Here is a 12,251-nt window from a genome sequence, read left to right as displayed (position 1 = left end):
ATCAGAATTTGCATTTTAACAAAATCTCACATGATTTGTATGCATGTTAAAATTTGAGTAGCAGAAAGCTCTAAGACAAGGATTGCCAGATTTAGCAAATAAAAATACAAGATTTCTGGTTAAATTTAATTTCGATAAACAACAAATGATTTTTTAAGTATAGTATGTCTAAATATTGCACGGAATGTACTTATTATTAAAATTATTGCTTTTTTGAAATTCAGATGTTACTGGGTGTCCTGTATTTTATTTGGCAAACCTGCCTAAGACTAAACTCCTCCTTTCCAGACCTGTCTTGCTACCTGAAATTCCACATAATCAGGAAAAAGGCAGAAAGGTAAAAGACATGGCGGGTGGAAGTTGGGTAAAATGAAAGAACAGAGAAGAAAAGGAAATACAATGGGAAGTAGGAATAAGATGGGCATGGAAAGGCAACATTGATAGTGGTGACCTTTTCTATTTTATAATATTTCTTAGCATCTTTCTTTGTTATTTCTCCATCTCCACCCCCTAGCCCCCCCACCCCTATCCCTAGTCATTGCGCTTTCATCACCTCTTCTCATTTAGGGCTCCTTAGAGCTATGTTAGAAGATGGTGTGTGTGCAAAGTGGATAGTAAGGAAGGGGAGTATGTCCTTTGGGTCAAGTCCCTAGACTTCCAATAATCCATCATCTCTGAAATGTCACTTACAAATCGCCCCTTTCAGCTACCAGTACTTTGCCATTAAAGAGATCAAGGTTCTTAAGTACCAAAAATGCTGACACTTTCGTTTTGGAGGATTTTCTTTATTGTGGCATTTTAATTGTATTTTTTAAATGTAAAATAACTCTTCAGGATTTTGTTGTTTGGTTTGTGTTTTTGCACACATTTTAGGTGGCAGGGGAGTGGGAGTGGAGACTGGCAAGGAGGAAATAACAATAGATAGTCTTTATTTAGCTAGGCATTGAAGTAAAAAAAGGTTTTCATCTATTATATTTATTTATTTAAAATTTTATTTTATTGTGTTAAGAACACTTAACATGAGACCCACCCTCTTAACAAATTTTTAAGTGCATAATACCGCATTGTTAACCATAGGTACAATCTTGTACAGCTTATCTCTAGAATTTATTAATCTTGCACAACTGAAATTTTATGCCCATTGATTAGTAACTTCCTATTTTCTCCTCCCTCCCCTGCCCCCCAACCCCTGGTAACCACCATTTCACTCTTTGATTCTATGCTATGCCTATTCTAGATACCTTATATAAATGGAATCATGTGGTATTTAAGGCTGGCTTATTTCAATTATAATAATGTCCTCAGGGTTCATTCATGTCACATATTGCAGAATTTCCTTTTTTAAAGGCTGCATAGTATTCCTTTGTATATATATATCACATATTCTTTATCCATTCATCCATCCGCAGACACTAGGTTGTTTTTCCATCTTGGCTATTGTGAATATCAGTGCTGCAGTGAATATGGAAGCACTAATATTTCTTTGAAATCCTGATATCAAGTATTTTGGGTAAATACCCATAAGTGTAATTGCTGGATCATAAGGTAGTTCTATTTTTAATATTTTGAGGCATATCCATATTGTTTTCCCCAGCAACTGTACTATTTTGTATTCCTACCAGCAGTGTACAATCCAGTTTCTCCACATCTTTGCCAACACTTGTCTGTTCACTTTCTTCTTTCCTTCCTTCCTGCCTGCTTTCTTTTTCTTTCTTTTCTTTTCTTTTATTTATTTATTTATTTGATGGAAAGAGAGAGAGCGAGCACCCATACAAACAGGGGGAGCCGCAGGAGAGGGAGAAGCAGACTCCCGCTGAGCAGGGAGCCCGATGTAGGACTCGATCCCGGGACCCTGGGACCATGACCTGAGCCAAAGGCAGACGCTTAACCGACTGAGCCACCAGGTGCCCCTATATGTCAGTTTTTAATGGCAATACTATACTGTTTAAATTACTGTAGCTTTACAATATATTTTTAAATCAGGAAGTGTGATACTTCCAGCTTTGTTCTTTCTCAAGGCAGATTTGGCTATTTAGGGCCTCGCTATATCTTTGCAACAGTTCTTTGAGCAAAATACTTTTGTCCCCACTCTGCAGATGGGGAAACTAGAGCTGGGAATGCAATTGAGGGCTGTCTGACTCCAAAATCAGTGCTCTTTGCCATTACATTCCAGATCTCTTAGCACATGGAGAGTCATGAATTTAACAGGAAACTGTGAAGTAGGACACATAAGTAAAATTAGGTAAGTTTCAGAGATTTTTACTCATTTATTCACCTGAAAAATGCATGTAATAATGTATATTTTGTAGATTTTTGAGGAGAATTTAATAGCTTCCTGAAAAGCAGTATGAGATTCTTATTAAGAGTTAGAGTATCAAAACAATGTTAGTTTCTAAAAAGAGGTTAATTGAAAATCTGCTCCCTAATAATCTTTAATGAATAAGAAACATCCTAAATAGACCCACTGCTTTCACTCTATACTCTAAATTAAGCAGTATCAGGCCCCTCCCTCCACCCTCTCCCATGCATAATATATCCTGGGAATATGGTCTTTTTATTGGTTGACTATGTTGTCAGTCACAAGACATGGAAGATTCTGCCTCTGCTCTGTTTGCATTTAAGAATTAACAGATGTGCTTGCTTTGAAGAAACTGATTTATTTCTTGATGGGAAGAAAAATCTTCTTCAGTTTTTCACTTATTTTTTTATGTATAGGATTTTCACTGCCTTTGGGCCAAATACTTGCCAGGAAGAATGTAAGGTGAGTAATTGCATATTTGTTAATTCAGCGCATCTGTGAACTTCAATGCAAGTGTGAAATTAGATGGTTCTGTAATTTCTTTATATTGTTGCATAGCTATATTTATAATTCAAATCGGATATATTAAATTAGATCATTCTGTAGCTAACAAAATCATTGAACTAGAGTTTATAAATAAGACATGAAAATACAATCTTTTATAAGAAGCAAGAGTTATTCAAAATGCACAAGAAACATTTGTATTATGTATCAAAGTATGTATCTATGAGAAAATGACTCAAATCAGTGTTCAGGTTTCTTTTATACTTACAAGTAATATTAATTTCATGGTTTTCTCCTGCCATTGTTATGAGAGAAGAGAGCAAGGAAAAATTTAAAAACCTCAGAAATATATAACCTGTCCTTCAAAGAAAAGGTGTTGAATCATTTTAACTGGTAGGGGACGGTAATTGCTTGGAGTACATACACTTAAAAGTAACAAGCAAAACTTCTATTCCTGTATCCTTTATCTTTGGCTCTTTCCTTACCATATAAGGGAAACTATAGAGATTTATCTATAAGGGAGAATATTCAGAATCTGAATAGCAATTAACTTATGTTATATCTCCTAATTGCTCATTATGTGCCATCCCAATAAATACATCAGGGAATTTAGTGTGAACACAAAGGATAGCGCCAAGTAGGATGGTCTGCCAAAACTGTGTTAAAGAATCTTTAAGTCACCAGCTGATAAAAACTATAAGTGCAGGCATTTTCTATTTGTTTCCCCCATTGTTTCTAAATCAGTTAGTGCTTTCCTTCAGGTTCATTTTCAAATAGTAAGAGACCTATACTGCTCTTAAGTTATTAAAGCTTAGTAAGGTTTCCTTACTTCATTTGTACAGAGATGACTGATTTGTGTATTACACTGGTAAAATGTACACCAAATACTATAAAAATCCCAGTTATGTTTTTGAAGCAAGGTTAATGGGTTTAAATAATCTCAGCTTCGGAAGGGACCCTAGAAATCACATCAATCAATGATCATTTGAATCTAAAAATATAGCATATTAATTTATTATGAAAGAAACAACAGTTGCTGTTTTATGAATGTCTTTCAAATCATAGATCTGAAATTTAAAATATCTTTCATTTTTATGGGTCAATTCAAGGTTCTTAAGTCTCTAGGAAGGATGATTGTATTTTAAATTAATACTTGTTTCCTAAGCTTAGAGAGAGTAGGGGTCACCACTCTTTCTTTACATATTTCTTCCTCAAATTGGGTTAAAATTCCTTTAACAAAAGGAAATATTTTGCCTCTCACACAGTATCCTGTGTGATCTCTCATTTTCTACTTCCCTTTCAGACTTTGTTCATTCATTAATCTGTTCATTCATTCATGCATGTAGCACATATGTTTTTAATACTTGGTACTTTTAAATAGCTAGGTACTGTGCTAGGTACTGGGTCTACATTGGTGAGCAAAACAGAAATAGTCCCTGCCTTCATGAAGCTTTAAGTCTAGTGGAGGAGGTACTCTCATTAGTCAAATGTGAATCATGCTGTGAAAGAAGTGTGGGAGGCTATGAGCACATATAATAGGCGGATCTGAACTGGTCTGAGATAGCAGGAAGAGTGTTCTTAAGGAAGTGACATTTAAGCTGTAATCTATAGCAAAGGGAGGGAGTACCTAGGAGGAGGGGGAAGGAGAGGATAGAGAACATTCTAGGTGGAGAGAACAGCAAGTGCTAAGACTCTTATGAGAGAAGAAGGGAACATGAAGCATCGAAGGAGCTGAACTAAAGACTGCTGGTGTAGCTAGAACAGACAGGGGAAGAGGACAGATGAGGTGAGCACAGTTAGCAGGTCTTTCAGGGTCTCAGAGGCCATGGTGGGAATGTGGTCTTCCTCCTGCACAGAACCATGGCAGAGCTGTTTCAGCTTCACCTTCATGAAGGCATTACTTTGCAGACTCATGATGGACTACAAAAATATGGGACCAGCCACTACAAGCTTCAGGCTCTTGATTACTTTTCAAAGGTATTGCAGAAATCCCTTTTACTGGACAAGGATCGGAATATTTTTAGAGACAATATAGGTTTTGTTTCTTTATTATTTATTTTAAAAAAATTTAACCAGTGTTTCTCAGTTTATTCACATAGATAACTTCAAACAGTTAATTCTTTACAATCTTACTTTAGTTCAGAGATTATGTAGTGATGTGAAAATGTATATATATATATATATATTTTTTTTTTAAAGATTTTATTCATTTATTTGTCAGAGAGAGAGAACACAAGCAGGGGGAACGGCAGGCAGGCAGGCAGAGGGAGAGAAGCAGGCTCCCCGCTGAGCAAGGAGCCCAATGCGGGGCTCGACACCAGGACCCTGGGATCATGACCTGAGCCGAAGGCAGACGCTCAATCGACTGAGCCACCCAGGTGTCCCGAAATGTATATATATTTTATCTTAGGTTGAGATTATGGTTTCCTATAAAACCTTGTTAATTCAGTCTTGTGGGTATGGGAAAGGCCTATCTAAATTATAGTTCATTTAAAAAAAGAAGTATAGCAGCATTATTGTATGTTCATGACCATAGATTTATTGAAAAGAAAATAAGCCTTTGTTCTCTTCTAAAAACTTTTCATATGTGAACACTTGGAAATTTTTAATGAGTAGAGCAAAGTCTCAAGCCAAGCATATTATCAATTTGGTAGCTCATCCATCCATCTATCCATCCATGCATACATGCCTTCATTCATTCATTCATATACTTTTATTCAGGAAACTTTTATTAAACTGTTCTGCTAACTAGATATTTCTAAATGACTTGATAAATTTTCATATTATTTAGATAAAATATCTCATAATTTTCTTTTTTTGTTCATTAAGACATTTTAAAATTGAATACTTAACCCTGTATCATGAAATGTGATTTTTGGATAAATGAAGTTTAAATTAAAGAAATTTTAAAAGTCTATTTGTGTACGATGATATTATTAGAAAGCTTGAAGCTCTTAAGAAGTATTGCCTGGGTATTAGTGTTTCTTTCATGTATTCAGTCACTTTGTAACTTGCAGTACAGAGTTTGAAATTTAAGTAAGATAGAGATCTTTTAGCTAAAGCACATCGCTATTGTAGTTACATGAGTACTGATTGGAGCCTCACTTTTGCTGCTCAGGAAATTAAATTTCTTAGTGCTCCTAGGTGTATTTGGGTTCTGAGGACTGATTTATGCTAACCCTACTCACCAGAGACTATCAATCAGAAAGCTAATTTATAAATTTTTAAAGGAAGACATCTTTTTTTCTTCTTTTTTTTAGAGACAGAGAAAGAGAGAGAGTGGGGAGGTTGGGAAAGGGTCGAGGGAGAGGGAGAGAGAGAATGTTAGGCAGGCTCTACGCCTAGCGCAGAGCCTGATATTGGGCTCGATCTCACAACCCTGAGATCAATACCTGGGCTGAAATCAAGAGTCAGATGCTTAATTGACTGAGCCACCCAGGTGCCCCAGAAGGCATCTTTTTAAAAAAGAATAAATTAAAAAAAAAATCCATCAAAGTAATGCATATACATGGTTTTAAAAAAATCAGGTGTTACCAAGACACATCATAAATTATCGAAAAAAAGTGTCTCCCATTTAGTCAGCTTCTCTAGTAACCAACAACTCCGGTTTTCCAGAATCTTACGGTCTCGAACATTTATTTCTCACTCATGTTACCTGTTGATAGCTATTCAGTGGGCTGTTGCAGGCCTGCTCCAGCTGTTTCCCATTTCTTGTCATTCCAAGACCTAGACTGAAAGAGCAGCCCCTGTTTGGGCACACTGTCATCAGGGCAGAGAGAAGGGGACAAGGAGGCGGCAGACACATGCAGCACCTCAGAAAGTTTCTGCAGAGCTGGTACATTGTTGCTTCCCCTCATGTTCCGTTGGCTCGACCAAGACACAGAGCTGAGACTTACTGTGGGGCAGGAAATACTCTCTACCTACAGGGAGGTACTGCAAAGCATATAGCCAAGGGCAAGGATATATACATCTCGGATTATTTCCAGGGAGTTGGGAACAATCCTACAACCCACAACACTGCCACATTATTTAAATATGTGTAGAGGATTTCTCAATTTACACGTTTTATTTTATTTTTAAAAGATTATTTATTTATTTGAGAGAGAGAATGAGTGAGAGAGAGAGCTCGAGCAGGGGGAAGGGGGAGAGGAAGAAGCAGACTTCCCGCCAAACAGGGAGCCTGATGTGGGGGCTCGATCCCAGGACCCGGGGACCACGACCTGAGCTGAAGGCAGACGCTTAACCGACTGAGCTACCCAGGCGCCCCTCCAATTTATACATTTTAGACATTGCCTAACAACTTCCTGTTACTGCTGACAAAGTTTTTGCCTCCAACACTGCCTTCACCTTCCTTTTCTTCATCCCCCCATCCATCTAATATATAGTTACATTACTACTTTCAGTTAAATCTGTGCTGGCATCAGTGTGACTGTGCGTGTATTATTCACTGACAAGCCAGTTAGCACACTATAAATGTTTCTCTTTTCTTTATACAACTCTTTGCTTTTCTCTTGAGTTAAAAATTATTACCCTTTTTCATTTGCAATATTTAAAAATATATATATTCTTGGGACGCCTGGGTGGCTCAGTCAGTTAAGCGTCTGCCTTCGGCTCAGGTCATGGTCCCAGGGTCCTGGGATCGAGCCCCGCATCGGGCTCCCTGCTCGGCGGGAAGCCTCCTTCTCCCTCTCCCACTCCCCCTGCTTGTGTTCACTCTCTCGCTGTGTCTCTCTCTGTCAAATAAATAAAATCTTAAAAAAAAAAAAACAAACATTGTAGAGAGGGTGCCTGGGTGGCTCAGTTGGTTAAGCGACTGCCTTCGGCTCAGGTCATGATCCTGGAGTCCCTGGATCGAGTCCCACATCGGGCTTCCTGCTCGGCAGGGAGTCTGCTTCGTCCTCTGACCCTATCCCCTCTCAGGTGTTCTCTCTCTCTCATTCTCTCTCTCTCAAATAAATAAATAAAATCTTTGGGCGCCTGGGTGGCTCAGTCGGTTAAGCGCCTGCCTTCGGCTCAGGTCATGATCTCAGGGTCCTGGGATCGAGTCCCACATTGGGCTCCCTGCTCCGCGGGGGGCCTGCTTCTCCCTCTCCCACTCCCCCTGTTTGTGTTCCCTCTCTCATGTGTCTCTCTCTGTCAAATAAATAAATAAAATCTTTAAAAAAAATAAAAATATATATATTCTTAATTCTTTTCACAAGTCCCCTCATCTAATATGTAGTGTAGCGTCTCAAATCCTTTTACCTAGAGCCTTCCCTCTAGGTCTCCTCTTTGGAGCTCTTTTGTCCTCTCACTGCAATCTGGATCGATGCTCTCTAGGTCTGATATGCAATAGGCATCCTGAAGTTTTTCTTCCTCACCCTTCTAAGTTAGAGCCTCTGTTGATTAGTGCCTGGGTTTCCTCTTTCTTGGTTTCCTCTCACTTTGTTTGAGCACATCCTCCTTTAGCGTCCACGAAAGGGTGTGAGAGATACATTTTCTGAATCCTTGTATGATTCTTGTGTTTGTTTGTTTTTTTCTAATTTCTGGAAACTAATAATACATTTTTTGTATCCAGGCTCTAAAATATTACAAGTACCTCATCTCACAAATATGACTCAAAATGGATAACAGAGCTAAATGTAAAAGCTAAAACTTTAAAACTTCTAGATAAAGCACAGGAGAAAATTTTGTGATGTTATGTTAAGAAATGGTTTAGACCCAGAAACATAGACAATAAAAGAAGAAAAACAAATACATTAGACTTTATGAAAATTAAAATGTTTCCATTTTGAAAGTCACCATTAAGAAAATGAAAAAGCAAGACAGAATGGAAGAAAATGTTTTCAATGCAAGTATCAGACACAGGACTTGTATCCATACAGAGAACTCTTTCAACTCAATAAGAAGAGACAGTTAACTTAATTAAAAATGTGATAAAAGATTTAAACACAGAGTTCACATAAGAAAATATATGAATGGTCAATAGGCAAAAGGAAAGATGCTAATTCTCGTTAGTCATCAGGGAAATGGAAAAGAAAACTACAATGTGATAGCAACCAATGCCTATGAGAATGGATAAAATTGAACAGATTTACAGTACAAATATTAAAAGAATGTGGAGCCACAGAAAAGCTCATATAGTGAAATTGGCAGTTTTGTTAAAAGTTAAACTTTTACTATATGACTCAGCCATTCTTCTTCTGGGTATCTATTCAAGAGAAACAAAAAAATATTCCACATAAGCCCTGTACACAAATATATTTATATCTTTATTTGTAGTAGCCCCAAACTCGAAACACCATAAATGTCCATCAGTGGATGCCTAGACAGACAAAATGTGGTCTATCTGTACAATGAAATACTTCTCAGTAATTAAAAGGAATGAGATATTAATATATATAACAACATCAGAGAATTCCAGTCATTATGTTTAGACTGAAAGAAGCCAAACACTGAAGAATATATATGATTCTATTTATAATTCTAGAAAATTGGGCTATTATTTTAAAAAGTCCTTATCTTTTAGAAATACATACTTAAATCATATTAATTTCTGATATTTCCTTCAAAATAATACCAGAGAGGGGAAATGGGTGAGCTCATAGTTGAAACAAGATTGCTTATACCTTGATAATTACTAAAGCTGGATGGTGGGTACAAGTACATGGGGGTGGGAAGAGGGCTTATGTTTTTCTGTTTATATTTGTATGTGTTTACAATATTCCATGATAAAAAGATGTGTAGATCTTCTAAGTTAGCAGTTTCACTTCTAGGAATTTATCTTAAGGAACTTCTTGGGGGTATGAACAAACAGTCCACAATAAGGTTCAATGTAGTATCGTTTGTTAATTGGAAACAACATAAATACGTAATAGGAATTTGGTTGAATAAATTGATACATTTGTATGATGTAATACCAACATGGAATTCAAAATTATGTCAGAAAATCATGGTGAGCACCGGGTGATGGATGGAATTGTTGAATCATTATATTGTACATCTGAAACTAATATAACACAGTATGTTAACTAACGGGAATTAAAAAGTTAAAAAAATTATGTCAGAAAAATATTACATGAGAAAATATTTGTGATATATTTTTAAGTTGAAAAAAATTTTGCAGGCTCCAAAACAGGATGTTTACACATACCTGTTTTTGAATCTTATAAAAAGTAAATTTATGTGTGTTGTATGTGTACATCTGTATGTGTGTGTGTGTAGAGTGAAACACTGGAAGGATATATAATTTATATCCCCATAATTTTCAGAAAAAGTTTTTTGGCAATAGAGTCTGTCTTGTTTTTTAATTAAAAAAATGAATATTTTTGCTTTAATATGGTAACAGTACAATAAGTATAAAACTTCACTGTAAAAGATTTTATTATGTTTCCTTATTTATTTCCTTTATTATTTGGTTACTATTTATTTTGGTTAGACCTCAGTGTTTAGTACATTACTTGGTACATGGTAGGCCCTCAATAATAATATTCAGTAGATAAGAATTAGGGTTTATATTTACAAATTAAAAAAAAATTCTGACTTTTTCTTATTTTCTTTGAAGAACATGTATTACTTTTTTAAATCAGAAATTCACTATGAAAAAGTGGACAGTTTTAACAGGTAAGTTTCTGTCTTCTCTTGAGATGTAATAAACTGAAATATCCTCCTTAAAACTTCCTATGAAATCTGAAATATAGATATTTGTTCAGCATCTTTTTATTTTTGTTTTTTTCTAGTTTCATCTCTCGAACTTCTTCAAATAAAGAAGTGGTTATAAACGGTAAGACCTGTATTTACCTGTATGATTCCTTGAAGGGTTGAGGAGAAGGGTGTTGTTTGTGTTGGGCTTCACTGAATACTGGTGATTGGGGCAGGAGTCTCACATGTAAAAATCTCTTAAACTGGTGTATTCCAAATTATGAGCCAGAAGAGGCTCAAGCCTGGCATATTTTACGGTGCTTAGCATTTTAGTATCATTCAGGTACATTAATAAATCAGTGACATTTAGCCTTTGTACTCATATCATTTATTTGACAGATCAGCAGAGTAATGGAGACATGAATCCAATCCAGAATTTCACAACAATACCAATCACACAGGTATGGATATGTTAGGAAACTAGGTTGTGTCTTTAAAAAAAATTTTTTTTAAACACATTTCAATCAGGTCAGAGCAACTGTGAAAATATGAATAATACTTTTGTTAATAACTAACATTTTTAAGTTTTGGGTGGGGAAATGTATTATAGTAGTCTTCTCGTAAATAAAAAACTAAAGCTATACTTCCTCTTGTATATTTTCATTACAATACTCAGTTTTACTTTAGTTGCTTTCCAGACAGGATCACTATAGTAACAGTTTATCTTTGGTTCCTGGTAAGCTTGGATTGCTGCTGCCTCTTTAATTTCTCTTTTATCTGTACTAACATTGGAGTAATCGGTATGGACTAGTTGATCCAGATAAGTAGATCTTCGGTCAGATATTTGTGACTTCTAGAGTCAAGTACTGAAGTGCATTGTCTCAGGCTGCCTCAGGTTTCATAAGATGAAGAATGATGTTAGAAGACCCTGCTAGTTTTTGTATGTTACACTATCTGGACAGACTGTCTAAGGCAGTAGCCCCTAGCCACATGGGGCTATTTAAATTTAAATTCAAATGAAATAATGTTAAATAAAATTAAAAATTAGTCTCAGTTGCACTGGCCCCATTTCCAGTGCCATGCTAGCTACAGAAAGCCAGTGACGGCTACACGGCACAGTGCAGATATAGAACATACCCAGTGTTCCAGAATGTTCTATAGGATATTAGTGGTCTGGAGAATTAGGCTTGATAGCTAGAAACCTCTTGTTATGTTTGTTTGCTTAACATATTAATTTCTTTATTTTAAAATCTTGCCTTATTTGGGTTCCTATTTTCTGAAGAGATAGATTACTGCCATTAGTTCATGGCATGGTGAATTTTTGTTTTTAATTCCTAGACTTTTTTTTTTTTTTGAGCAGTTTTAGGTTTACAGAAAAAATTGAACAAAATAGAAGGTTCCCATATGCTCCCTCAATCCCTCCCCCTCTTGAGTTTCCCCTTTGTTTAACATCTTGTGTTATTGTGGTATATTTCTTAAAGTTGATGAGCCAATATTGATACATTATTATTAAGTACAGTCCATAGTTTACGTTCAGATTCACTCTTTGTGTTGTACATTTTATAGGTTTTAACAAATGTATAATGATATCTACCTACCATTACGGCATTTTACAGAATAATACTTTCATGGCCCTAAAAATCTGTGCTCCACCTATTCATCCCCACTCTCTCTCCCAGCCTGGAAACTTCTTGAGTCTATATTGCTAATATTATTATTTGCAAAGTCGGCTTTTTTTTTTTTTTAATAATTTAGTCCTTTCCAATTTGGGTGCTTTGTGGAACTAGGCTTATATACCTTTCAGATATATCTATCAATTTTGGCTTGT

At 36.0% G+C, this 12,251-nt stretch overlaps 1 protein-coding gene across 7 annotated transcripts in view; it reads left to right on the top strand.

Annotated features, from left to right (window-relative positions):
* Positions 1 to 12,251, top strand: part of LOC102743079 (V-type proton ATPase subunit S1-like protein) — a 44,486-nt gene that overhangs the window by 13,452 nt on the left and 18,783 nt on the right. For 4 of the 7 annotated variants that reach the window (XM_081826622.1, XM_081826621.1, XM_081826623.1 and 1 more), the window contains 6 exons: positions 225 to 337; positions 2,174 to 2,242; positions 2,716 to 2,761; positions 10,347 to 10,405; positions 10,522 to 10,565; positions 10,823 to 10,884. In XM_081826622.1, coding sequence (XP_081682748.1) covers positions 225 to 337; positions 2,174 to 2,242; positions 2,716 to 2,761; positions 10,347 to 10,405; positions 10,522 to 10,565; positions 10,823 to 10,884 — 393 coding nt within the window. Of the gene's footprint in view, positions 1 to 224; positions 338 to 2,173; positions 2,243 to 2,512; positions 2,762 to 10,346; positions 10,406 to 10,521; positions 10,566 to 10,822; positions 10,885 to 12,251 lie in introns of those variants that run through there. The other 3 variants (XM_081826624.1, XM_081826625.1, XM_081826626.1) reach the window with 3 other exon arrangements.

Source organism: Leptonychotes weddellii, chromosome 7 (assembly GCF_054177405.1).
Source record: "Leptonychotes weddellii isolate Sample4059 chromosome 7, ASM5417740v2, whole genome shotgun sequence".
NCBI classification, from domain to species: domain Eukaryota; kingdom Metazoa; phylum Chordata; class Mammalia; order Carnivora; family Phocidae; genus Leptonychotes; species Leptonychotes weddellii.
Note: the sequence above shows the minus strand (reverse complement) of the source record. Positions and strands in the feature narration are given on the sequence as shown.